The sequence below is a fragment of the Schistocerca cancellata genome, chromosome 2 (genome assembly GCF_023864275.1).
Source record: "Schistocerca cancellata isolate TAMUIC-IGC-003103 chromosome 2, iqSchCanc2.1, whole genome shotgun sequence".
NCBI lineage: Eukaryota > Metazoa > Arthropoda > Insecta > Orthoptera > Acrididae > Schistocerca > Schistocerca cancellata.
In genome coordinates, this window is record NC_064627.1 from 585,866,618 (window position 1) to 585,894,508 (window position 27,891).

Below are 27,891 nucleotides of genomic sequence, written 5' to 3' on the forward strand. Positions count from 1 at the left end.
TAGGTCTTTCAGTGCTCAGTCAAACTCTTCACGCAGTATCATATCTCCCATTTCATCTTCATCGACATCCTCTGCCATTTCCATAATATTGTCCTCAAGTACATTGTTCTTGTATAGACCCTCTATATACTCCTTCCAACTTTCTGCTTTCCCTTCTTTGTTTAAAACTGGTTTCCCTCTGAGCTCTTGATATTCATGCAAGTGGTTCTCTTTTCTCCAAAGGTCTCTTTAATTTTCCTGTAGGCGGTATCTATCTTTCCCCTTGTGAGATATGCCTCTACATCCTTACATTTGTCTTCTAGCCATCCCTGTTGAGCTATTTTGCACTTCCTGTCGATCTCATTTTTGAGACATTTGTATTCCTTTTTTCCTGCTTCATTTACTTTCTCCTTTCATCAATTAAATTCAATATATCTTCTCTTAACGAAGGACTTCTACTAGCCCTTGCCTTTTTACCTACTTTATCCTCTGCTGTCTTCACTATTTCATCCCGCAAAGCTACCCATTCTTCTTCTTCTTCTTCTTCTTCTTCTTCTTCTTCTTCTTCTTCTTCTGTATCTCTTTCCCCCATTCGTTCCCTAATGCTCTCCCTCTACAACCTCTGGTTCTGTTTATACAGGTCACATCTCCATAAATTCCCACCATTTTGCAGTTTCTTTAGTTTTAATCTACAGTTCATAACCAATAAATTGTGGTCAGAGTCCACATCTGCCCGTGGAAATGTCTTACAATTTAAAACCTGGTTCCTAAATCTCTGTCTTACCATTATATAATCTATCTCAAACCTTCCAGTATCTCCAGACCTCTTCCACGTACACAACCTTCTTTCATGGTTCTTGAACAAAGTGTTAGCTACGATTAAGTTATGCTCTGTGCAAAATTCTACCAGGTGGCTTCCTCTTTCATTTCCTTTCTTCCTTTTCGTACTATCGAATTCCAGTCACCCATGAGTATTAAATTTTTTATCTCCCTTCACTATCTGAATAATTTCTTTTATCTCATCATATATTTCATCGCTCTCTTCGTCATCTGTGGAGCTAGTTGGCATATAAACTTGTACTACTGTGGTAGGCGTGGGCTTCATGTCTATCTTGGCCACAATAATGCATTCAATACGCTGTTTGTAGTAGCTTACTCACACTACTATTTTTTTATTCATTATTAAACCTACTCCTGCATTACCCCCATTTGATTTTGTATTTATAACCCTGTATTCACCTGACCAGAAGTCTTGTTCCTCCTGCCACCTAACTTCACTAGTTCCCACTATAACTTCAACCTATCCATTTCCCTTTTTAAATTTTCTAACCTACCTGCCTGATTAAGGGATCTGACATTCCACTTTCCAATATATAAAACGCCAGTTTTCTCCTAATAACCTCGTCCTCCTGAGTACTCCCCGCTCAGAGATCAGAATGGGGGACTATTTTACCTCCGGAATATTTTACCCAAGAGGACACCATCATCATTTAACCATACAGAAAAGGTGCATGCCCTTGGGAAAAATTACGGCTGTAGTTTCCCCTTGCTTTCAGTCGTTCGCAGTACCAGCACAGCAAGGCTGTTTCGGTTAGTGTACAAGGCCAGATCAGTCAAAAATCCAGACTGTTGCGCCTGCAACTACTGAAAAAGCTACTGCCCCTCTTCAGGAACCACACGTTTGTCTGGCCTCTGATACCCCTCCTTTGTGATTGCACCTATGGTACAGCTATCTGTGTCGCTGAGGCGCGCAAGCCTCCCCACCAGCGGCAAAGTCTGTGGTTCATGGGGGGGCGGGGGGGGGGGGGGGGGGGAGATCTCAAGATTATGATGCTGCAATTGTTTCACCTACTGACACTAAGAAGAAAACAGTTATAAATTTACTGACATGATGGACCAAATGGTGAGGAAATATTCAACTAAGAGGGCTACAAGAAGATGGCCACTGTCTGTTTTCTATACTGTTGTGGACACAGCAATGGTAAATAGTTGTTGAACTTCCTGGACTGGGATAAGAAAAAACCTAATAAGCGATGACTTTTTCTTTGAGAACTGGACTACAGCTCACGAAACTATACATTAAAGAAAGGGCTGTGAATACTGTAGGGCTCCCAAAGCCTGTAGTTTCAAGTGTGGAGAGTATTCTTGTATGGAAAATCAAGCAGAACTTTGGTGCAAAGAAAGCTCATGGTGGTAAAGGTAGATGTCATTTTTATGATAGTGAAAGCCATTAAAAAGCAGGAAAGTAGAAAAAAGTGAACAAAACAACAATAATCTGCAACACTTGTAAGAGATACACATGTGGTAAGTGCAGTGTGTGCGCGCGCGCACACACACACACACACACACACACACACACACACACACACACACACACAACAAAACAAAACAAAAACAAAAAACTGTTGCATGTTCCAAGTGTGAAGTAGATTTCGAAGAAAGTGGTGAATAATTCTTCTCACAAAACTATGTTATGTACCTAAGCTATTTGTATATTACCTCAAATTTTTGTAATACTTTTTAATTATAGTAAAGTGTACTTGAATAGAAGTATGACAACATTTACTACAATTTTTCTCAAGATAATTAGACTTCTGGATCCTGATTATGCATCAATAGATCTTTCAAAAGTATGTTATTAATGTAATTGAAGAACAATTAATTAATTTTATCTATTTTTAAATTTTTTTATGGTGGGTACACATTATTGAAAACGGCTTAGTATCGTGAGGGTTAATGCAGTTTGTTGAGCGACGAAACTGCATGTGCTGCCTGAACCAGATATTAAAGAGAAGTGGTGCAGATCCAAGGTCTCTGTAGCTAAGCTTGATTAGAGTTTTATTAAGAACTCGATATTTGATTTGCAATCTATTTTCAAGCAATTTGATTGGATTTGGCATCCAATATGTCTGATTTGCTTTTAGAACATATGTGAAAACAGAGTATGATTTGGTACTTCCAGAACAGCGAATGTGCAATTACCACCTCCACCTCCAAGGGGAGGGAGGTATGATTGTGCAACTCATATCCTAGCATCTGCAAATGTGGTAACAATAAATCAGACACAGATAGATTTCTTAAATAAACATAACTGATTTTTAAAACTATGGAACATTAGTCAGTTGGTTGGTTGATTTGGGGGGTGGGGGGGATGACAAACAGCAAGGTCATCATTCCCATCTGATTAGGGAAGGAGGGAGACGAAGTCAGCCATGCCCTTTCAAAGGAACCATCGCAGCATTTGCCTGAAGCGATGTAAGGAAATCATGGGAAACCTAAATCAGGATGACTGAACACAGGTTTGAATCACTGTCCTCCCAAATGCGAGTCCAGTGTGCTAACCACTGCACCATCTCGCTCAGTAGGAATCTTTCAGTTGCCCCTAGTTCATAAATAATACAATGCACATTTCTTGTTTTAGAATAGAGGGGATGATATGTTGTGTACAATAAAGGCAGTCCTTGATTAAAAACTGCATCATCATTACTTTATTTTTATTGTGTTGAAGGTAGATGTAGTACTACTAAGGCAGAGTAACTCTGAGAACCTATGGATGTTGTATCCCTTTTGTGCCCATAGTGGATTAAAGTGGTAAAAAATGTTACTAAAGATTGCCGTTTCAGTTTCATATTAAGCTGAACATCATGTTTTTGGGAATACACAACACAATTTTGACAAAGTCTGAGTTGATTAAGTGCATTACTAAATAAAAAAATTAAGGGCGCTATTTAAAACAAAGTAGTACTACTATTCTGTTCATATCTTTGTAATGAACAGAATCACAAGAAAGATAATTATACTATTTAATGTCCCCTGGTAGCTAAAGTAACATTTCCTAGGTACTTTTTTTTTTAAATTTTGATTCTGCACAAAAAAATCATTTAGAGCGGTCAGGGTAAATGGGACACACTAAGTGGTGTGACTCAACTATAATGTAGTGCAGGAGGTTAGTGATTATTTTCTGTACTTAATATTATTCTGTACATAAGGTAATTTAAACACATCTATCTTTATACTTAACAGAGACTGTAGTGCAAGTCATGCATAGGTCTTTCAGAGCATACAAAGATACCCGCTTGTGCTTTTGCATTGCACGACCATTAAAAACAAATAGATATACTAGATGATATCCACACAGTGTTAATTGTCCACAAATGATTGAATAAAAAATTGAAATTAAACATTTCTAAGTGGTTTATGAGAACACCGAAACCAATGACTGCAGGCATCGAATAAATATAGCCAAATAGTTGGACACATTATCGAAAATGAAACACAATAATACAGTTACTTGGGTAAACAGGTCGTGTGCTGGATAACTATTTATAATGCTAGAAATACAAGAACAGATTCACAAGCAGAAAGACGAGCACGCTTCCAGTGCTAAATCAAGACACACAGCAAGCAATAAAATATATTGAGCAAGAAAGTGTCAGAGCCAGAGTTATTTGTAACTTTTAACTATTTTACAATGTCAAAATATGTTTGTAAGTGAAAGTGTGTATACATTTAAGGCCACTGAAGATGTTTCAAATCATCTAACACAAAACACACATGGCAAAACATGCTTTCCATCTATTCAGTTATCTTCTCTTTGCCCTTTTCCACAGCCAAGCTGTATTTTAGAAATGAAAACATGCAGTTCCTGGGTTGTTAACAAATTTGTTAACTACTGCAATTTCAATAACATTCTCATATCAACCCTGTTTCCACACTTCATCTAAGATGCCTAAGAAATTTGTGATGCAAGAGGAACATCCTTAATGATAATGACTGTTGTTGACACACTTCATAGTTACATATAGATATAACCTCAAAATCATTAACATATATTACTTGACACTGGCAAATCAGAAGTTATTAATGTAGTATTCTATTTCTTCACACTTCTTTCATTTTTACATTGCCTCCTTATATCCTTCTTCCTGTACCTTGTGCACATCATCATTAATTTAAAAAATCTTTTTTCAGTTCTGAAACGCTCTTGCATTATTGCTTCTGTCATGCCTAAGTTTTTCTTTCTTGCTTTCATTACTTCCTCATTTAATTCACCAAATGCTAACAGTGTCTGAGAATTTCAAATCAGGTACTGACCTTTATTTATTTAATTCAGAGAGTGAGAGCAAAAGAGTGAGTGAGAGCAAAAGAGTGAGTGAGAGCAAAAGAGTGAGTGAGAGCAAAAGAGTGAGTGAGAGCAAAAGAGTGAGTGAGAGCAAAAGAGTGAGTGAGAGCAAAAGAGTGAGTGAGAGCAAAAGAGTGAGTGAGAGCAAAAGAGTGAGTGAGAGCAAAAGAGTGAGTGAGAGCAAAAGAGTGAGTGAGAGCAAAAGAGTGAGTGAGAGCAAAAGAGTGAGTGAGTGAGTCACTGTGCATATGCCACTGGGTCTACTTACTCAAATTACCCGTTAACAATGATGTATCTTGATTTGTATAGTTGTATAATTTTGTCTTTTACAATGTGCAATCAAGATCTACATTCTAATTTTGTTCTTTGTGGTTCATGCACATATAAAAGCATTACTGAGCTTAAAGTGTATGGACTCTCTTAGCATATCCAAGCAGGCAGCAGAAGCTTACAGTACAATGAACTCTTGCAGCTGTCACTCGAGAGAGAAGTGTTTCCATATATAACTTCTTGTCATTCAGTGTACAAAAACAGCATATAACCATCCATTACCTACACAAACCAGTTAAAAAGCATTAAAATTGAGCCTTCCGTGGCCATTTGCTGATGTATTTCCTAAACAATCATCATCTCTAGACGAAGCCAACTGGAAATGCATTACATTCGGTTCATTACCAGTTGAGTGAGGTGTATAGAGATCATGGTGTCACTGAAATGAAAGTCTGTTTGATGTGATTGTTCAAAGACGATAAAGTATCTTGTGCAAACACATCAACACAGGCTACAGTGGTTCTCCCAGACAAACTGCGTGTCAGAGCACATGGTAACAGGTGTGACATACATCAGCCTAAACAGTTATTTCTCTTTTATATGTGCACAGTATCCTGCAGTAAGATCTGAAGTTTGGAATATTACGTTGTGGTACATGCCATAAATGCGACTTGTGGTTAAAAGGTTGAGCCATTGACATTTTCTCAAGAGATTTTTTAACTTTTTTATTTCTCATATCAAAGACATTGAATTAATTACAGTAATTACAAATATACAACAAAGTCATAACAAAAACTAAAGCTAATCAATTTAAAAAACCAAGTACAACACAAAAAACTGAGACAATATAATTATACATGACAACTTTCCTACTTCAACAGATGATGATCTTGTGAATATTGAAGCACACTTGGTGGAAGATGATGGACACTGACTACAATTCATGATGGGGTTATTCCAACTGCCTTCCAGTGGGGCAGCGTACAACTGTGATTGCACATGGAAGGTCAGGTATTGTGCCCAATTGTGCTTACGACAAACGGCCAATGGAATATTTGTCACATTCTCTATAATGAGACTTATCTACCATAACAGTTCCCTATTAAAACTCATGATTAACACAACAAAGAAATCTGACAGTTCTAAATTATTCCATTTAAATTGCTATTCATCTTGGTTTTTTAATCTTTCCTTCACTTGCACATTATCAGTAAATATTGTTATCCTGTTGACATGAACTGCATCAATTACTATGTCACTTCCATTATTATTGTGATCAACACATGGATCCACTGTACATATTTTAAAGCTCAAGCTTAACAGCACTTTACCTAGCTTAACATTATCATTGCAACTAAATTGTTTTAAACCACAATTTTCCTTCGAAAGCTCCATGATACTTTTAACAGTTTTATTGATACAGTCAAGTTTTGGGATTTAAATTAAAATGTGTTCTTTTATGTCGCTTTGTAGAAATGCTGTAATATCTACATAGTGCTTATCTAAATCATATCCAGCAACTAAACCAAATATATCTATGTGAACAGTATTGGCTTACTGGAGACATACATTTTTTCATAGTGCATACCTTTTGTTTGTGTGCACTCACTGACTACTAGATGTTCCTTGCAGCTGGTATTGTGCTGTAGATTCTTTTAAGTTTTAAAAATCCACTTGGAGCGTATTACTTCTTTTCTTGTGTAAGAACTATTTCCGATGTTCAATTTTATAATCAGGGCTGTATTTGTACTTTAAATGCCTGCAGTCACTTGTACAAAATTTGCTAAAAAAACTGCTGCTTCTAAGAATGGCATACGAATCTTGTGTGTCTGGTGTAATAAGACATACAACAAGACATCCTTGGTGGTTTTGGAATTCTTTATAAGCTTCTAAATGTTCAAATTTGCTGCGAAGATAAAGTATTTTTGTCTGTCTGGGGTGAACTTCATAAATACAATTATTAACCTTTCCCGTTCCACAAAGTTTTTAAAAGTTCTTACTGCACCATTATTCTTTCGAATTACATTATTTATTAAACAGCACATCTTTTGCATTTATTAACTTTTTGTTGGGTGGGTTGAAATAGCCGATATGGCCTGGTCTCTTCAAAATACTGGTAAGCATTGATTTTTTTTTATCTTGTTTACATCTGCTGCTTTTGGTGAACAGACATAGGTCTCGCTATGAAACACTTTGGTGCCAATGGCAGGTTTCTTTCTGGTAAATGATTGGTCCAGTGTCATGTCCTTTTAGGCTTTTTTTTATTTATGAATTACAGCTTTACCCACAGTACATTTTTCACAATCCTGCAGCAAACAATAAGCATCTAGTTTTTTTTTTTTACACAGTGATTGCAATATACCTTTCTGCCATTCCATTTTATTTTTGTGCAAACATACCATTTTTTGATGTATTATTTCTTCATTCTTTACGTTACTTTTTATCACACAGTGTGTACAAAAATTACTTTTTCAGGCTGTCACCTACCACTCTCAGAAAACATTTAGTGTCTGCAACTGATCTTGCCTCCTTCAGTCCACACAAATTAGAACACAAACATTCATATTGAAAAGATAATCTTGTCTCTACTGTCCAAGAACAAAACTCACGAAAAATCAATAGTTTCCACATATTTAATGCCACAGACATGTTTTTTTCTGAGATTTTTTAGCAAATGTGACCATATTTATTACAGCTATAGCACGTCAGTCCCCTGGGTACAATTCGTATTTCTGTATCTTCTTGCTCTTCCTCCAATTCCTGTAAAAACTTCATCTCTTGTTATTGTTATACTGTAGTTCACAATGCCATGATCATTGGTCTATAGTCATCAAATTGCCCTGCCAGTAAAATGCATCGTGCCCACTCGTCTTTCACTTTAAAGTGTGTTTCATTTATTCCATGCAGAAAGTATTTTGGAGACATTTTCTTCTATTGAAGTGCAGCTCTCCAGTCAAGTTGTGAGGAGTTTTCAGCAAACCAAATTATCTACAATGTTGTATAACTATTTATATATATGATTTAACTTGTCTCGGGCTTCTTTGGCAGTGTGTTGTTGTGTTCGTGCATGTAAGTTGCTAGATTAACTCTCAATAGTAGTTTGGCTCTTGCAGTTCACACTTTCACATCCCCTATTATTTCTTACAAGACACATTCCCACAACTTTGTGTTTTTTTTTTCTTAGCACACTCCCGTGTATTGCAGCTCTTCCATTGTTTCATTTTTGATATAAGCAGTAACGAATTAAAGGTAAAAGAAGCCGTAAATCATGCATTCTGATGGTGTATCTTGTTAACAGAGATCCAAGCATTTTTTCTTTCTTGCAGTAGATCACTGAACTTATGGTATCTTTATTACTGTTTAAATACAAGTGTGTCTTCTAAGGCCGTAGACTGTTGTGTTAAAATGATCAAGGTCTGAAGCAAGTTTTACCTAACAATTGTTAACAAATATACATTCACAAAAATACATTTATAGTAGTGGAGTCACAGATTCTCAATCCCATCTTCAGATATTATGCTTTCATCATTACATTTCAAAACATACCTTTTAAATTAACTTATTCAAACAATTTACTGACTTCAAAGTTTCAGACATATCTAGTTCCTTCACTATTTTTCCCTACTTATTTAGTTGCACTTGTGGCAGTACATCTACGAGTTCTTTTCTCGTCCATGTTGTGCGTTTGTCTGAGAGACGCTGTTCCTCTAGTCTATCACCGAAAGACAAAAGCGTAAGTACCCATATTCTAAACGAAGTCTGGAATATACTGCTGCCTGCATCTGCTTCAGATTGTTTGTTTTGAATCTGTGAGAAAAACTGTTTGGTGAGGTTTCTGTGGCTTGAATTTATATCTCAAATGTTTGCAAAAATGTTTTAGTTTGCAGTTCTGAAGATATATCTCCTCATAAAACCATTCTGCATGGGGCAGCAACATAACCATTGTGCTTGTTACATACGAGCAACTAGCTTACATTAGTCATCTTTCATTCAGGAAGGAAGGAAAGACAGATTATTCATGTCTTCTCCACTTCCTTTATTTTGTTCCCTCTCTCATTTTAGCTCACAGCAATTAAAATTAGCTATAACTAGCAACATTTGGTGGATTAGTAATTATTTGGTAAGTTAAAAGACAGAATATGCTGTACACACTTAGTAATGTTACTCATGTTCTACAGCTAAGATTGCAACAACTCCTCTTCTAATCCATCTCTGATGACCGTGTCAACAGGAGCTTCCGTTCTGGTGTTATCCATAAAATTCACAATAACTGTCAGTAACATGGAACTTGCTTGAATGTTTCTCACTGAACCATTCAGTTATAAAACGCACATCAGGTTATGAGCCCATTACAGCTTCGTACCTCTACAAGTGTCTCACACACAAAAAAATGTCAGACAGTTGTCCTGGCAGATGACATACAGTGGTTCTATCTTGTCTGTCATTCTATTCAGATCAGGCTCCGAGAAGAGCTTATATCTTAACACTTTTGATATCGACAAGTGATGATTTGAATAGTAACAGTTCTCTTTTCACTGTTATTGCAATGGGCACACCATGGGCACATTTTACAATTCTCAATCAACTTAGCAGCTGGCACAATGGTAACTTACAGCTCACAGGCAGTGAACAAATTTCCAACTACCAACAGAGATGAGAAATCACTGGTGGCCATCATTTCAACCAGATGCAGTATTATCATAATTTGAGTTCCAGTGGGTACAACAGTGCAGTTCCTTCCAGCAGTGCATGCTAAATGACTGGGAAATGTTGGAAATATACTTATCCAAAAAGAATTTCCTTACTCACCAAGAATTCCTAACTCAGGAGTCTATGTCTACATGGAGAGTTTGTTGAAAAGTGGTGGACTGACACCTTTCTGGGGTAATCTGTTCGACAGAGAAAAGTAATCTTTAAAAATAATACTCTAAAGAACGGGTCATTCCATATCAAATCACCCAATAAAAAATAAATTTTACACCCACCTGCTTCGATTTTCATGAAATTTGGCTCAAATGGTTCTAATACCATCCTGACAACACCTGCAAATTTTTTTTTTTTTTGCTATATCTCATAGTTTTTTTATAAATTTTTAAAGTTTTTATGTTTTGCGTTTTCCGAACCTTCGGAAATGGTAAATTTAATTTGTATTCAAAACTTTAAAATTGCTTATCTTAAAAACACTTTGATAACATCATGAATTTTTGCAGCAAGTTTATTTATTATACATATTTGAAGATAAAAATGATACTATTAAAATATATTAATATTTTCTATGAAAAAAAATATATGTATTTTTTTAACGGATGTTTTGTTTTATAAGAATTGCAATATCTAGAGTCTCAGACCTGATAGAATGCTCAAATTTGTTTTAATTTACTCTTAAACATATAGGCTACTTGATAAAACAAAAATAATGATGGCTTTTTAACATGTTTATTAAATCTAGTAGATTACATTAGAATTATGTACAAAGGTAGTGTACTTACGACACTTATGTATAACCCAACTGATTGCTTGAAACATTGATTTTTTTGAGTAATTTTGTCTTTTTAATAAACATTAATGCTGATTCAAACTGTTTTTCCACTTCATCCAAGAGCTTTCAGTTCTTTTGATACAGTCTTTTTTGAAGTAATACATTCTTCCAGTGCCGCTTGATTGAGGTGCTCCAAAGGCACTATGCAAGAATCTTCAGGCCAATAAAATGATGCAGCTGGTCCTGAAGGATGTAGAAATAGAATTTCTGCATCTTCATCATTGAATATTGTTTTTACCAGTCCAAAGTACCAGTTACCATCATAATTTGCAGCCACATAGCTATTTATGGATGGTTCAACATGAACCCAATCAGAAGAAGAATGGAAAGAAAAGACTAATGAGGGTTTTACACTAACTGTAGTCCTAATTTCAAGGTTGTCTGTTGGAAGTGGTTTGAAGTTCTGAAAACTTCTTGTTCCAGGAATGGTTCGGGTTGCTGAAAAAGTTTTTCTAGTTTTAACTGTAGCAAATCAGCCTCTTTTTTGTCAATTAAGTGAAAATGAATGTTTTCAATATTTTTTTCACAAAACTTGTACACATCGATTGCTGTCATTATTTGTTCTTCATCTGAAAGCTGTAGACTGGCTTTCCTTAAAATTCTTTTAATAGTTCCTCCTAGGCCATCACAAATTGACTTCCCATGACTTGTTGCAAAAAAAAAGAGTGTTGGGCCTTCAAATTAAAGTCTCTCAAGTGTTCAGTCAAATTTTTAAAACTGTTTCTATTTTTGTACTGCACAACCATCTGTAAAGTAGTGAACTGAGTCAATGTCAGTATGATGTAATGACAGCGACTTTGTAATTTCTTTTTGTACAAAGTTAACAAAACCAGTGTCATGTTCTTGGCCATCACTCACAAAACAGTGGTTGGAAACAAAAACATTGTTTTCCTCATTTCTTAAAAAAACTCCAACTGAGTGTAGAGTACAACCACCTCTATTCCAGTGGTAACTTTGGATCTCATTTTGTGTAACAAAGGAATAATTTTCACTGAAATCCATCACAATAATTGCTGTTTTGGGTGGTAGGTCTTCTTTCAATCTTTCAAAGGCTGCTGATTGTTTGATCATTTCTGCCCTGTCTGTATTAACCCACTGACTGATTACAATTTCTTCTTCTAAATCATAATCTTCACTTAGTTTTTCAGTTCAGTACTCAGTAACTGCAGTATTTGCAGGACAGCTGTTGCAATGATGTAGCATGCAGTTTTGGTTTTCCGTGTTGCACACAAGCATCTTAATTATATATTATTATTATATCTGGATATATATTTCCGTGTTGCACACAAGCATCTTAATTATATATTATTATATCTGGATATATATATTATTATATCTGGAAACATCCCCCAGGCTGTGGCTAAGCCATGTCTCCGCAATATCCTTTCTTTCAGGAGTGCTAGTTCTGCAAGGTTCGCAGGAGAGCTTCTGTAAAGTTTGGAAGGTAGGAGACGAGGTACTGGCAGAAGTAAAGCTGTGAGTACCGGGCGTGAGTCGTGCTTCGGTAGCTCAGTTGGTAGAGCACTTGCCCGCGAAAGGCAAAGGTCCCGAGTTCGAGTCTCGGTCGGGCACACAGTTTTAATCTGCCAGGAAGTTTCATCTTAATTAGGTCTTTATAAGATTCTTCAATTTTCACAGCATCCAGTAATAGTTTAACATTCTGGTGGATACTGCATACACATACAGTGTGTGTGTGCCTGCAGCACCAGCAAGGATACACCATTTAGGTCTCAAGAAACAAAATTTTGAAAATCTTACTTCTACCTTGGGTTCTCCCATTTGAAAGAATAATAGAGTTCTCTCAAGTTACACAAAATGAGTCTTTTCTGCATGTACACATTTTTTTGAACACTTACTTTGTCTTTTGTTCCAGGTAGCACTCTGGAACTTTCATCCTTTTCATAAAAATCTGTTACAAGTCTTACTGTCTTTTCAGAAAGAGTTTTTACCAGGAGTTTCCAAAATACCATTTTCAGATTTTAGCTTTCTAGCTTGTCGCACCATGTACTCACTTACATTAAATTCTTTCATCACTTTATTTCAACTCCAAGAATCTGGAGCCAAGGTCAGAATCTGGATTTTTCTAGACCTCCCAACAGTTGAAATCTTCTCTTTCATAAGAGAAATCATTACATCAAAATCCTTTGCTTTCTCAACCACACTTTTATCTTCTTCGTCATCATCAGAACTTGGTACATCATATTTCAATGCTTTTGAAACCACCTTTTTTTGCAGTCTTTTCAATACTGCTAACCTTCCTTTTAAAATAAGACCCTTTACTTTGTTCTGACAAGCCATGAAGCTTTATCGGTGTTAAACCTAAATTATCAAGAGCAATGTTTGTTTGTACAAGGGATTCATTTCTGGATTCCAATGATTCTAATTCAACCATGACTTCATCATCTGTTTCACTTTCATTGACTTCAACTCTTAATTTTTCCTCACAAAAGTTACGGCATGTTGAGCAAAGCTTTTGTCCAGGTTTTATGCTAATATTTTTTGTCAGTAATTGTTTAGAAAGATCCAAGCCTACACTTCTCAACAATTTTTTGATGGGCTTTTTGTGTTTCTTTAGTGGGTCTACACATGTTTGATACTTTTCAAAAACATTTAAAAAGTAGTAGCTGTGGTGTGAACATATATTCTTAAATTCACACAGATTAATTCCAGATCGTAAGTGGATCAAATCTTTTTCTTCCTCACTCAATTCAGATACCGGTTGTAACTTTTTTGAAGGTGTGTAGGTTGTTTGGAAACAGTCAGATTTTTTAAATAACCCTACGCTACAGGTTTGTATATTTGACATACTGATTTCACTTTTGGTCTGATTACTGTTCTGATTACTTTTATAGGATATTGGAAAAGAATCCCTGTAAACTAAGTAACAGTACTTACTGAAAGTTCAAATAAACTTATTAAATACTATCCAAGCACTATTTAACACTGTAATAATTTTTTACTGCAAAACACAGGAGTAGCAAAACAAAATCCAAGCGTACATTGTTACTCCAAGAAGACAAAACTTATTTTCGGTGTCTACGTCACTTGGTACTTTCTATTTTTAAAATATAATTAATATTATTTTAAAAATTAGCTAACTATTAAACAGGTTAAAAGGCGAACATAATTTTTCTTTTATCTAATAGCCTATACAATTAAGAGTATTTTAAAACAAATTTGAGCTTTTTATCAGGTCTGAGACTCTAGATATTGCAGTTTTTGTAAAACTAAACATCCGTAAAAAAAAAACCTTGTAAATTTTTTTTTTTCATTTGGAAGATTTTAATATATCTTTATGGTAATTTTTTTTAACATTTAGATATAAGACACAAACTTATTCCAAAATTTCATACTGATATCTTGAGTATTCTTTAATATACAAATTTTTTTAATTGTGAGGACACGTTTAAGTTATGATTTCCGACTGCTGAAACAACGCCAAATCTAAAAACTTAAAAAATTTATAAAAAACTATAAGAGATAGAGCAAAAAAATTTACAAGTGCTTTCAGGATGATAAAAGAAGTAATTGTACCAAGTTTCATCAAAATTTGACATGGTTGGTGTCAAGGCCTGGGTGACTTGACATGGAATGACCCGAACACGTTAGTACTGCTATTAATATATATTTGCAGGAAAATGTTAAGATGTCCTGAAGAACCTCCTGCTTCCATCTGCACCATTTCTTATCACCATACTGTGTAACATTGGTTTTTCATTTCTGATACTTTTAAAGATTTGTTCAAAATGTTCAAATTGCAAACTAACAGTTAGTTGGCACTCATCAGGATGAAATCTCAGTAACTTCCTTTCCTATTCAGTAATGGCCTTTTCAATACTGAGCTACAACAGTATTCATGACCTGTGTGCAAGTGCAACCACAAGGAGCAGTGCACTGCATGATTCTTTTTAAAAAAATCAGTGAGACCACTGCACAATCTTACAAGCAGCTAAATGCTACTTAATGTGTCCCTCCAGTTCCTGAATATTCTTCATGCAGCACCTAAACTACAATCATTGCAATATTAGTTGTTATATGTATCACTGATATCTTATATTCTTTTGATAAGTGAAGGTTCTCCTATAAACTAACCAGCGGAAGTGTTAGACAACTTACAAAAGAACTCAGTATCACCACCAGCTCATGTAATCACATTCTAATATTCTCATAGGCAGATTATCTTTCATGAAATATCATGAGTTTATGCCAACTCTTGGGATAATCACAAGTGTAGCAGCCCTTAACACAATAGGTAATCCAAACATTAAGACTGCAAACGATGATGTGCGGAGAAAATATTATGCAAATCATTTTCCTGCAACTGCAGCACTGAGTTAATACATTTCTGACAGAAGAAAAACCAGGTGACCAAAGCACTACCCGTATTTGAAGCTGAAAAGATTTCTCCGTGAAAATCGAGAAAAAACAATTCTAAGGAAGAATCAATTTTTGCAGCAAAATAACACATCTGCTCATTCTTTCATCAAATATATAGTGCTGAAACAAAGAAAATGGGACAGCAGCCAATTTTACTCTCAGTAACTGACTTTCTTGATTTCATTCCCACTTCTCAAACAAATTAACACCAAAAGAGAAACAATTATCACCAATGAACAAATTATACAAAATTCAATGCAGCCACTATTGGTAAATGCTGTACACACATTTAAACTTCACACAGAAGTGAAAAGAGTGCTGCAAAAATATTTACCTATCAAATAGAAATAGTCAACAGGAGACCTAATCGAAGAAGTATTAAGTAATATTAACCAAATTTTATGAAAGTAGGCCTTAAATATTTTCAACATGACTATCATTCAAACTGTCTGACTGGCAATGTAATAGCCATAAATGATTTGAAGAATTCGGTAACATTTGACAGCACTTACATCTTCAACCAATTTCTAAAATTTTGCTCAGAGTTTTGGGAATACAAAGCTGAACAATCATACAGGTTTCATCGCAATTAGGCTTTAATTTACAGATACAATTTTGAGAAAATGTTATTTGTCTACAAAATATACTGCCAACAAAACATTTTTTCAACTTTAAGGTCTAGTGCGTGGGATATGTATCAGATTGGACTAAAATGAACATCATGTTAAAATTCAAGAACAGCTTGAACAGGGGCATGCTAGTAGCCACTCTTCCCACGTTCCATCTGTGAGTGGACCACAAAAGAACCCTAATACACGCCCCACAATAAAGATGAAGTTAATTTGATACTAGAAACTTCAATAATGTGTACACAGTCAAGATCTACTGAACCAGATATAGCTGCTGTGTTGGAGAAGAGCTACTTCTGTTGCCACAGCAAATAGAACAATTCAGGATGCCACACAACTTAGAATGTAACTGAACCTTATACTAGAAGGTGACCAGTAGCTGCTCATTTAGCTGCAGAAGGTCAGATGGTCGGTTGGTTGGAATTAAAGGGATCAAACTCTGAGTTTCATACCGCATAAGTTAATAAGAGATGGGACTGATCCACCATGGTACATAAAACATGTCAGAACACTGTTGCAGAAGCAACGAAAAAAGCATGCCAAATTCAGAAGAACGTAAAATCTCCAAGACTGGCTAAGTTTCACGGAAGCTCAAAATTTAGTGCGGACGTCAATGTGAGATGCTTTTAATAGTTTCCACAATGAAATTGTCTCAAAATATGGTAGAAAACCCAAAGAGATTCTGGTCGTACGTAAAGTACACCAGTGGGAAAAAGACAGTCAATACCGTCACTCCACGATAGCGATGGAAATGTTACCTTGATGGTGCCTCTAATGTGGAGTTACTAAATACAGTTTTCCCTAATTCCTTCACGAAAGAAGACAAAGTAAATATTCCAGAATTCGAAATCAGAACAGCTGTTAGCATGAGTGACATAAAAGTAGATATCTTAGGTGTTGTGAAACAATTAACATCACTTAAGAAAGGCAAGTCTTCCAGTCCAGATGGTATAACAATCAGGTTCCTCTCAGAGTATGCAGACACAATAGCACCTTTCTTAGCAATCTCATACAACCGCTCAATTGATGAAAGGTCTGTTCCTAAAGACTGGAAAGTAGCACAGGCCACACCAATGTTCAAGAAATGAAATAGGAGTAACCCATTGAATTACAGACCCGTATCACTGACCTCAATTTGCAGTAGGATTTTGGAGCATACACTGTACTCTAACATTATGATTCACCTTGAAGAATATGACTTATTGATACATAACCAACACGGATTCAGAAAATATCGTTCTTGTGCAACACAGCTAGCTCTTTATTCCCATGAAGTACTGAGTGCTGTCGACATTGGATATCAAATCGATTCCATATTTCTACATTTCCAGAAGGCTTCTGATACCGTTCCTCAGAAGTGACCATTAATCAAATTGCGTGCATATGGAGTATCGTCTCAGTTGTGTGAATGGATTCATGATTTCCTCTCAGAGAGGTCACAGTTCTAGTGATAGACAGTAAATCATCTAATAGAACAGAAGTGATATCTGGTGTTCCGCAAGGTAGTGTCATAGGCCCTCTGCTGTTCTTGATTTACATAAATGATCTAGGCGATAATCTGAGCAGCCCCCTTACATTGTTTGCAGATGACGCTGTAATTTACAGTCTAGTAAAATCATCAGACGATCAATTCCAATTACAAAATGATCTAAAGAGAATTTCTGTATGGTGCAAAGTGGCAATTGGCACTAAACAAAGAAAAGTGCGAGGTCATCCACATGGGTACTAAAAGAAATACAATAAATTGCACAAGTCTAAGAGCTGTCAATTCGACTACCTAGGAATTACAATTACGAGCACATTAAATTGGAAAGACCACATAGATAATATTGTGGGGAAGGTGAAACAAAGGCTGCACTTTGTTGGCAGAACACTTAGAAGATGCAACAAACCCACTAAAGAGACAGCCTACATTACAGTTGTCCGTCCTCTGCTGTAATTTTGCTGCGCGGTGTGGGATCCTTACCAGGTAGGATTGACGGAGGACATCGAAAAAGTGCAAAGAAGGCAGCCTGTTTTGTGTTATCGTGCAATAGTGGTAAGTGTGTCACTGATATGATACACGAGTTGGGGTGGCAGTCACTGGAACAAAGGCGGTTTTCTTTGCAGCAAGATTTATTTACAAAATTTCTATCACCAACTTTCCCTTCCAAATGCGTAAATATTTTGTTGACACCCTCCTACATAGGGAGAAATGATCATCATAATAAAATAAGAGAAATCAGAGCTTGAACAGAAAGATTTACGTGTTCCTTTTTCCCACGCGCCATTCGAGAGTGGAATGACAGAAGTAGTATGAAAATGGTTCGATGAACTCTCTGCCCAGCACGTAAGTGTGAATTGCAGAGTACCCATGTAGATGTAGAGGTCATCAGTCCCTTAATCCTGTGTGTCAAATCAAGAATAACCCTCAGGAAGAGGATACAAAAGGCAAATCCTGGGAAGCCCAAATACACAAGATACAATAAGAATGAATTAAAATCAAGGAGAAATAGGAGGGGAATGAAGGGGTAACATAGGCGTACCACTCTGCCCAGAATGCAGGTGGTGGTCCCCGAAGCACAGTATGCAATTGGAGATATACACTCTGCATCCCACCAGCACAGAAGATCAGTAATGAAAATATACCCTAACAGACCAAGAGCCACAATAGGACTGGCTACTTGATGACAAACGTCAAAACTGGGCATGGCTATAAAACCGGGGGTTTAGAACTGAAAATTAAATTATTTTATTTACTGTTACAAGCCATATTGCTGACAGTTGAGCACAGTATGGGCAAGACGTAATTTCAGCATTTAATCCTGGCCCATTGTGAGTGCCTGATGCAACTGTGCAAGCGTTAGGCTTTTCATTTGCCACCGTGGTAAAGTTACACCACAAGCCTTCGATTCAAGTAATACCACCACCACCACCACCACCACCACCACCACCAGAGTTAACTGCTATAGCCAATATGTTGACAACAGGGCTCACCAAAGTCACAATTTATGAGAGCATCATTTAATAATTTGAAGTCTAAAACTAACTGCAAATTTTGGGCAGCAATACCATCTTGAACCACCTCACTATGAGGCACAGCAGCCACACTTCTAGTGAACAAATCATGCCGTGTGTGTGTGTGTGTGTGTGTGTGTGTGTGTGTGTAGTCTACATTAGGTTGGAAGATGATAGTTTGGTTGTGAGCTGCAAAGCCAACAAATGTGCATTACGATAATCTTTATTTAGTTACAATTACACTTCTGGCAAAAATCTCAATCCTTCTACTGTGGTCCTGATTTTGAAGTTTTTAATATATTATATATCTGTAAAAACACCAAACACAAATGCTGGATAAATGAAGGTCACTGTAATGAAATCTTGCATATCAGAGGAAATATTCCAGCTGATTGGCTAAAGAAAGAAGTAAAAAAATTACAGAAAAAGAGCAATGTAAGTCACTTATAAATAAAATGATGAGGAAGTGAGGAAAGCAAAAGCAAAATCACTGCAGTAGTAACGAGAAGACAAAACAAAATGGTTACTGGAAGTGTTGAGTTAACATATAGAAAAGTCAAAATAACCTTTGGTGAAATTAAAAGCATAGCTATCAACACTAAGCGTGCAAGAGGAAGAGCATCGTTAACTGCAGCTGATGGGTGGAAACAGTACACTGAAGGTCTCTATGTGGGAGAGGTACTGTGTGATGATGTAACAGAAGAAGATCCAACATGGAAAACATAAGAGATTCAGTATTTAAGTCAGAGTTTACAAGGACCTTGGAAGATTTGCTATCAGATAAGTTGGATGTAGATAACACTCCTTCAGAATGTGTAAAATCATTGAGAAAAGTGGAAACTGAATGACTATTCAAGTTCATTTGGAAACTTAACAGACTTTCAGAAAAAAATTATCCACACAATGCCGAAGAGAGAAGGGCAGATAAGTTTGAGAACTATCTCACAATCAGCTTAAAAGCACATGCACCCAGAATAACAAACAGAAGCATGGAAAAGTACACTAAGAATGACTTAGATGACTACCAGTTTGGTTGTTTTGCTTTAGCAAAAATAATATAATGGCAAATTTGACATTTGATTTACAAGCTAGAGGAAAAGCGACTTAAGACACATTCACTGAATTTGTTAACCTGGAAAAATGTTTGGCAGTTAAAATGGTGTGTGATGTACAAAATTCTCAGGGAATTAGATGTAAGTTATAGGGGAAGATAAGAAGAAAAAATTAGAATGGAAGGCCACAGAGACAGTGCTCTGATTACAAATGGAATAGGACACACATGCTGAATATGACCCCCACCATTCAATCTATGCTTCCAAGACGCAATGATAGAAATTTAAAAAAAAAAAAAGGTAAAGTAAATTCTTAAGGCATGAATACCTGGGAGCCCCTCAAGAGGGATCTTCAGCTGCCATATTGCAATTTATTTCAATTGGACACCACTTTGGTAACTTGCGTGCCCTTGAATTACAACAGTAATACTACCAGGAAAAGAGAATATCTTCACAATGTTGAGAGGTGAAGGCTAGTGTACAGGCAGACTGAAAAATTTGTGTCTGACAGACATTTGATCCCATAACCACACTGTTTCCAGGCTCCCACTTTATCATCAGAGCAACAAGCCCAACAAAAGAAAGGTTCAGTGACGAGATTAAAATTTAGGGTGAAAGTAAATCAACAACAACACTTGCTGACAACACTGCACCCTCAGCAAAAGTGAGGAAGAACTGCAAGGCATGCTCCGCACTAGGAATTGAGGGTAATCCAAAGGAGCACTGAAGTAATGAGGCATAGCAGGAATTAGGATGGCAATAAACTTAACATCAAAATTGGGGACCACAAAGAAGTTATAGTAGTAGTAGTAGTAGTAGTAGTAGTAGTGAAGCGATTCTGCAACCTTAGAAGCAAAAGTAACACATGATGGTCAGTACTACGAGGGCAAAGAACAGCCTTGCAACACAGGTCTACTAGTATCAGACATCTGTCTTAATCTGAGGGAGAAATTTCAGAGTGTGCACATCTGGAGCAGAGAATTTTGTGGAAATGAACAATGGATTGTAGGAAAACCAGAAAAGAAGAGAATCAAAGTATTTGAGACATGGTGCTACAGAAGGATACTCAAAATTAGATGGACCAATAATGTAAGAAATGAGTTTCTTAACAGACCTTGCAAGGAAAGAAATACATGGAAAACACTCACAAGAAGAAGGAACTGGATAGTAGGACTGTGTTAAGACAATAAGGATAACTTCTGCAGTACTTGCGGTACACTGTAGACATTAGGTGGAAGTCCTACTCTGAGATGAACTGGTTGGGACATGAGAGGAATTCATGGCAGATTACAGCGAATTAATCAGAAGATTGCAAGGCAGTAATAACAATTTCGCCATCAAAAACTCCCTATTCCCGTGGAGGTCACACCCATTTGCTAATACTTCTGAATCATCCATTAGTTACCCATTTGTCATTTTCTAAGTCTCTTATTCTGGCATGTTAATGATGTCATCAGCTTGTGAGCTTGGTATCACATTGTTTGCTAATCCTGCAATCACAACCCCAGAAGTGTACGTTTGCTCGTTTCACATTGCAGGCCACAAATTAGTTTGGGCACAGGAATAAAGTGACTAGATGTCTAAACACCACACAATTTGACAGGTTGTATAATATGTCTATGCACACAAATAATAAGAATATGCGTTCCTCCAATGAAGGGCACTGTCAAAAAAGTTCACGGAGGAGGAGGTTAGTGTGTAACGTCCCATCGACAAGGTCATTAAGAGATGGAGCACAAGTTTGGATTAGGAACGGATGGCGAAAGAAATCGGCTGTGCCCTTTCAAGGGAACCATCCCAGCATCTACCTTAAGCCCAGTTCCGTAAAAGGTCATGGACTATCTCACGATTGGACATATTTAAATGATAAAGCAACACATCGCTATCACTACTGAATCACCACAATGGTTTGCTAACACACTAGGGCCACAAGGGTTCCCTGTGGACCCCTCAAGTCACCTTACCAAACAGAGCACTTTTTGAGTACTATTGCACCAGGTGTACATTTCCTGGAACCAGCTCCAATCTGTGTTCATGAGTTGCAAGTCTGAGTTTGGAAGTCTTGGTCAGGATGGTTCCCAAATGCTTTCAATGTATGTGGAAGGCATATGCCAAAAAAACACTGCTACTGTAACAAGGTAAAAATAAGCTGTTACCTGGTACCAGATGGGAGTGTGCAATTCAATTGCTCAACTATGTTGAACAAACTGGCAATATTATCACTATTAATTTGAAACCAGACGTGCAAAAAGTGCTAGGAAATTTTTCCTACTCTACGTACCAGTGAGGCAAAACACTCTTCTGTGCATGTCTACACTGTAGCCAAGAGCTCTAACTTCTCCTAGCAGTTTTCTTGTACAAGTTGATCATATGGTTTGAGACATGTACACAGCAGAACAAGTAAGAGTGGTGAACAAAAAAACTGTAATGTTCAGATTATTCACTGTGTTTCAGAACTTCAGCCTCATGGGAATTTTATATTCATGTTGACTTCCTTCATTAATCAATTTAGAGAATTCTATTGCAGTACAGAAAAAAAAATAAAGAAAACTAGGGTGTGTTGTAATCAAACAAAGGTATGATTGACCCTTTCAGCTTGAGTAATTCATATGATCCTGCAAAATAATATTAAACTGAGGAAAATTTGTTCTTTCAAGGTGCCACAATCACTAAACAAAAAGCAGATACACAATTGTGCTATTCCGTACCATTTTTGAACAGGAAATGAAACCTGAGTTTGATACTCCAAATCTATTACAAAATGTATATTGAACCTCAGCTCCGGGAGAAAGTGAGAGAAGATAAAAAGTCAACTCATTATTTTAATATTCTACCAGAAATCTCATTGTTGGTACTTTTCAGTCACCTAGTGGGTTTTTCTCCCCTCCAATCTCTACTGGGGTTGAAATAATGAGGTTACTATAGATCTTCCCAGCTGCATCTGCAGTACTAGCTGCCTTCAGATCACCATTTAAATTAAGTAGCCAGGTCAGTATACAACAAGAAACATACTGTTAAATAGGATTCTACATGGCAGTATGTGTGAAAAAACATTCCAGAAACTTCTAAAAAATTAATTAATGGAAAAATATTTTTAGTGTGTGGTGTGTAAAGTGAGGAAAGCTATTATTAATTGTAATGTATGTACTGTAGACACATGAAAATATTGTTGTATGTAAATAACTTAAGACAAATTACTCAAGAGGAAAATTATGCAGCAACATTAACAGCAGCAGGCCCATTGCCAATTTGATGTTTTATATTGTACTAATATGTAGTTAAGTTGACTTGCCATATATCACACACTGTGCATAATGTAATCAAATGGGGCCAAATTAAAATCAATTGGTAGACTGATACATGGAAGAAAACACGGCACAGCTGATAATTTGTTGACTCTTCCCAAAGTCTCTCTATACACAATGGGACTCAGTTCAAGGTACACACTGCATAAGTACATAGAAGCAAAGTATGATATAACATCATTCAAGAGAATTCAGAAATTGCATCAAAATATGTGGTATTGGAAGATAGCCATCATCTATCAACAAAACTGCCTTACAATGGTTGCAAGTGTGGCTTGAATTTATACTATAATTCTTAGATTCAAACATGATCAAGTATCCATACAGAAGATGGAACTAATTTATTCATACATAAAAAGATGCATCTGTTGGAATAATCTTATTTAACATGTTTTTATGTATGCAATGATAGTGCCAACATTGATTTGTGTCACTGATGCGTGACGAGCACTAAAATTCACGTGAAACAAGTTTCACTTGAAGATCAACTGCAAGTCTCCTCCATTCTGCTAGAAGGATCACTCAAAACGAAGCTGCCAAGCAGCACTGACTTATTCTCTGTGCCTTTCCCTCCCTCCCACCCTTATATATGAAAACGTTTATTTCGGTGTTTGAGTATCAGCAAGAACAAACTGTAGTGACAATTCGAAAGGCCAACAGCTCTCTCTATAGGCAGGAAAGAAGAGCTTCATGAAAGATTTATGAAGAATTTTAGAAAGATTATACTTGCCATAATAAATTTGAATGAATCAATTCTCAATCACACATAAATATCATTAACATACTGAACTGCATGTTTATATTTTGTTTTACGTAAAACCGGAGAAAAACTACCGACTGTAAAGTAACATTCCGATTCCGAACATCGTTTGAGTTTCAGCTACTCCGGAGACGTAATATCTGCAGATATTAAACCTTTGTTTACAAATAGCGAACACTAATCAGTGCCATGTGTTGGTTCCATTCGTACAAATTAGGTACCACAATAACTAGGTACCACTACAATACACGCAGTCAGCGAATGAAACGGTTAAAATTTTCATGAACTTAGTTCCATAAATCTGTGCTTCTAATGATGAAAATAACGCTGTTCTGAATTAATGACACAGGAACAATTTCACATTTAAAGGTCTACTCAAGTTCACAAACATGCTGTTGCACAATATAACAGAAAGCCTAACAAAGTGGGGACTCAAATAAAAATGAAGTGTAGTCACTCTGTGGACGAACACACAAAATGTAAACTTCAGTTACCGACAGAAAGTAAGCTATCTTGGACACGTTCGATCCCATCGAAGTCTGCGTCAGTGTACTTCTGCTTGGGGTTTCGGTCAGAAATTTTATCGGCTGTAGGTACCATGTTCCATGTGATTTCACCTCAACTTAGAACGATTGTGCCAACTTACCAAACAAATCTTCTTTCTTGTACAAATAAGTTGCTTTCTTATGAGCTCATTCCACAACAAATTCTTAAATCCAAAGTTACCCTAAAAAAAAAAAAAAAGACAAAACTAATGATTGATCGACTATATATCGAGCGACTGATTTTGAACTAGGAGCGATCAAAAACACCTGGTGTTATTTAGCACTCTAATTTATTAACTTCATCATTTACACTAGAATTACTATCATCATTGAACATTTGGCCTATATAAAGTTTGCAGACTTTTTTATATATACTGGCAAGTGGCATCAGTATGCACAATGCTTCTCCAAATTTTATTCTTATTACGCCTCTCGAGAAGTCTGCCTAGGACCGTAATAGCATTTTATTTATTTGTTTGTGTGACGGCTTGCTACCTCCTTCAGGTTTTAAAGGAGGCCGCGCAACTTGTACTCGCATGAGTCTTCATGGCTGTCATCCAATCAATATTTCTGAATTAGGGCAACAGTTTTACTGTAATGCCTACCATGAATACAAATGACTGACTTCATTATTTAAAAAGAGATAATGAGTGTATTACGCTTTTCTCATTTAGCTTGTTCGCCATCGTCAGGTGCCGGGTGAAATGGTTTACAAAGATAATGTTCTGTGGAACGAAACTGAGCGTGCGAGAGACCCCGTTTTGCAGTCGGAGGAATCTTCAAAAGACGCCCTATATGTACCAGTACGACGATGCATAGTATCATCTTCCAAAACACTTGCCCTAATTTGGCATTAATCTTATCCCTGGACTGATGGCAATAATGAGGGCTGCATTCATCTCAAGCTAGGTGAGTAGAGCCCTACGTCACAGTGACATAGGCAAGCGTCATCAAAAGTTTCACTAGTCGTCCTGTCGACTGTTGTGTGCCCAGATAGCACAGTAAGCCGGTTTCAAACTTGTTTCCAGATGTAAAGTTCAAGTATATAAGTTTGATCAAAGCTGGAATATTCAGACCTGTTAGTTGGATTCAAGCTTGAAACAAACATCAAAGTTGGCAGAGTTCAAGCTATATTTCAAGCTTCACTTATCAAGTTTGGCTCCAGCTGTATCTACACACATGGAATACAGCCTGGTATGTACAGCTTGTTTTAAGCTATATAATTATTAATCTGAATTTATTGAACCTAATTAATTAAATAAATATCAGAATGGAAATTGTGTGAAAAAATTATCAAGACATTTATGTTTAAAATTTTTTATTTTCAAAGTGTTTAAAATTGTTTTATTTCAAAATTTAATTATTCTGACGCCCTTCCGGCCCCAGCACACAGACCAGAGCAGGATCAAATTTCGCTGACTTCCGCTGGTATAATGATCCTGTAACAGGTAAAAGAAAATGTTAGCCACACCTAAACATAACAAATGTAAAAAATTGAAACTGATTAACCTATATGAAAAGTAATGTTACGCTTATTATGAATATGCTTAACTTTTGCCAAGCATGAGTCACAAGAAATTTTGTGTCCATCACCACAGAAAGAATTAACGGCTTCAACAAAATCTCTCAAGACTGATGGCGTAATAACAGACTGCAACTCTGATTTTACTGGTGCCCCAACTTTAAGACTTCTCTGACTTGAATTTTTTGAGCAGGTTTACTTTGTGTAAGACTGTCATACTAACGGGAAGAAATTTCATATTACCGCAATTGAAGAGCAGTCAAAGCTACGTAAATATAAAAGACTGACACCTATGTAGTGACTGGTTCTTGATGTACTTTTTCCCGTTCACCATGTCATTACTATTTGTATTCACAAAGAAACTTTTTGCACTTCACGATTATTGATTCATGGTGTGACACACGTGAGTACTTACAAGTATACAAAGGTAATAGAGCGATATTTATAAAAAGGCGAGATTTTTAAAATAACATTAAGTTTTAATTTATTGGTGCCACGTACTAGAGAGCTAGTTTAAAATGATCTCTTTTTGCTGAACAACTTGTAATATGTATTCTTAGCTGGTAATTCATTTCACTTTCATCCAGGCTCAATTTTTCTATGTAAAAGAATATGATATTTCCTTATGTTACGTAATAGTATTTAACATTTGTAATATTAACGTACCACTAGAGAAAAATGCACCAACATACCTGTAATACACTATATATCCTCTTCAGGCCCGGTGTAGCAGTAAGGCACGAGACGCCACACACTTACCGAACTATTTTCCAGTATAAAACAAACTTCACAACAGTCAACAATCATTAGCGCGTGTCACAAAGGTAAAATGGCCGTAAACCTAGCAGAGTCAGTGCAAGGCGCTTCCCGTGGACATCTATGGAAGCTATGCTGCACGTGCATCTGCTGTACAGCCTTCCAGGGAAATTACAGTTTATTTCAAGCTTGGGAAAATTATTTTAATTCAAGCTAAATTTTTACAGCTTGATGTAAACTGTGTAACAGGTTGATTTTTCAATCTTGAATTTTCAACTGAACCTAAACTCAATATCCACCCTGAAATAAGCTGTGTAACAGGTTGATTTTTCAATCTTGAATTTTCAACTGAACCTAAACTCAATATCCACCTTGAAATAAGCTTGAGTGCTAGCTGGGTGAATTCTGTTGGGTTCTCCTCATCTAGCACGAGATGAATGCTACCTGATGATGAGTCTTGGTGAAGGACTGCACAGGCGGCACTATGGCTTTTAATTCTGTCAAAAGCCACTCCTGCTCCTCCTTCCCTAAATGTGGAGTGATATATCCATTTCCTATCCCACGGAGGATATACCTGAAAATGTGAATAAATAAGATTACTGGCAGCTACTTACTTCAGGCATTTTTATTTCTCTGAAAACAATAATTCGTGGAAGTATGATATGAAGTGGCAAACAAAATATTACAGTACCATTATTATTATTTCGAGGCACAGAGAATGAAATCAAAGTGAATGTGAAACATGACAAATAAACAGAAATTTCAGTAAAACGTTAAACGTGAGTAGAATGTATCAGAGGGAAAGTGTAGCCCTAATAATTAGATCCCAAAAATTTGTGAAACAGAAAATGTAAAGCACACAGTTAACACACAGTTAACGAAAACTTTCACATGCATCACCACCAGCACCTCGCAGGCCAGTCTACTGATGTGTGGAAACCTATCGTAATAAATAAGTTACGAAAACGATATGGCGCATCATATTATGCTCCCTGCATATAGGCCTACAGATGGCTGTGATTTTGCCAAGTGGCCGGC

At 36.5% G+C, this 27,891-nt stretch overlaps 1 protein-coding gene across 1 annotated transcript in view; it reads right to left on the bottom strand.

The window, feature by feature from the left end:
- The window catches only part of LOC126162200 (sodium/hydrogen exchanger 9B2-like), a 101,086-nt gene extending 76,439 nt beyond the window's left edge, over positions 1–24,647 (bottom strand). Inside the window, exon 1 of the mRNA XM_049918538.1 lies at positions 24,525–24,647. Coding sequence (XP_049774495.1) covers positions 24,525–24,630 — 106 coding nt within the window. The 5' untranslated portion in view covers positions 24,631–24,647. The remainder of the gene's footprint in view (positions 1–24,524) is intronic.
- Between the last annotated feature and the right edge of the window lie 3,244 nt (positions 24,648–27,891).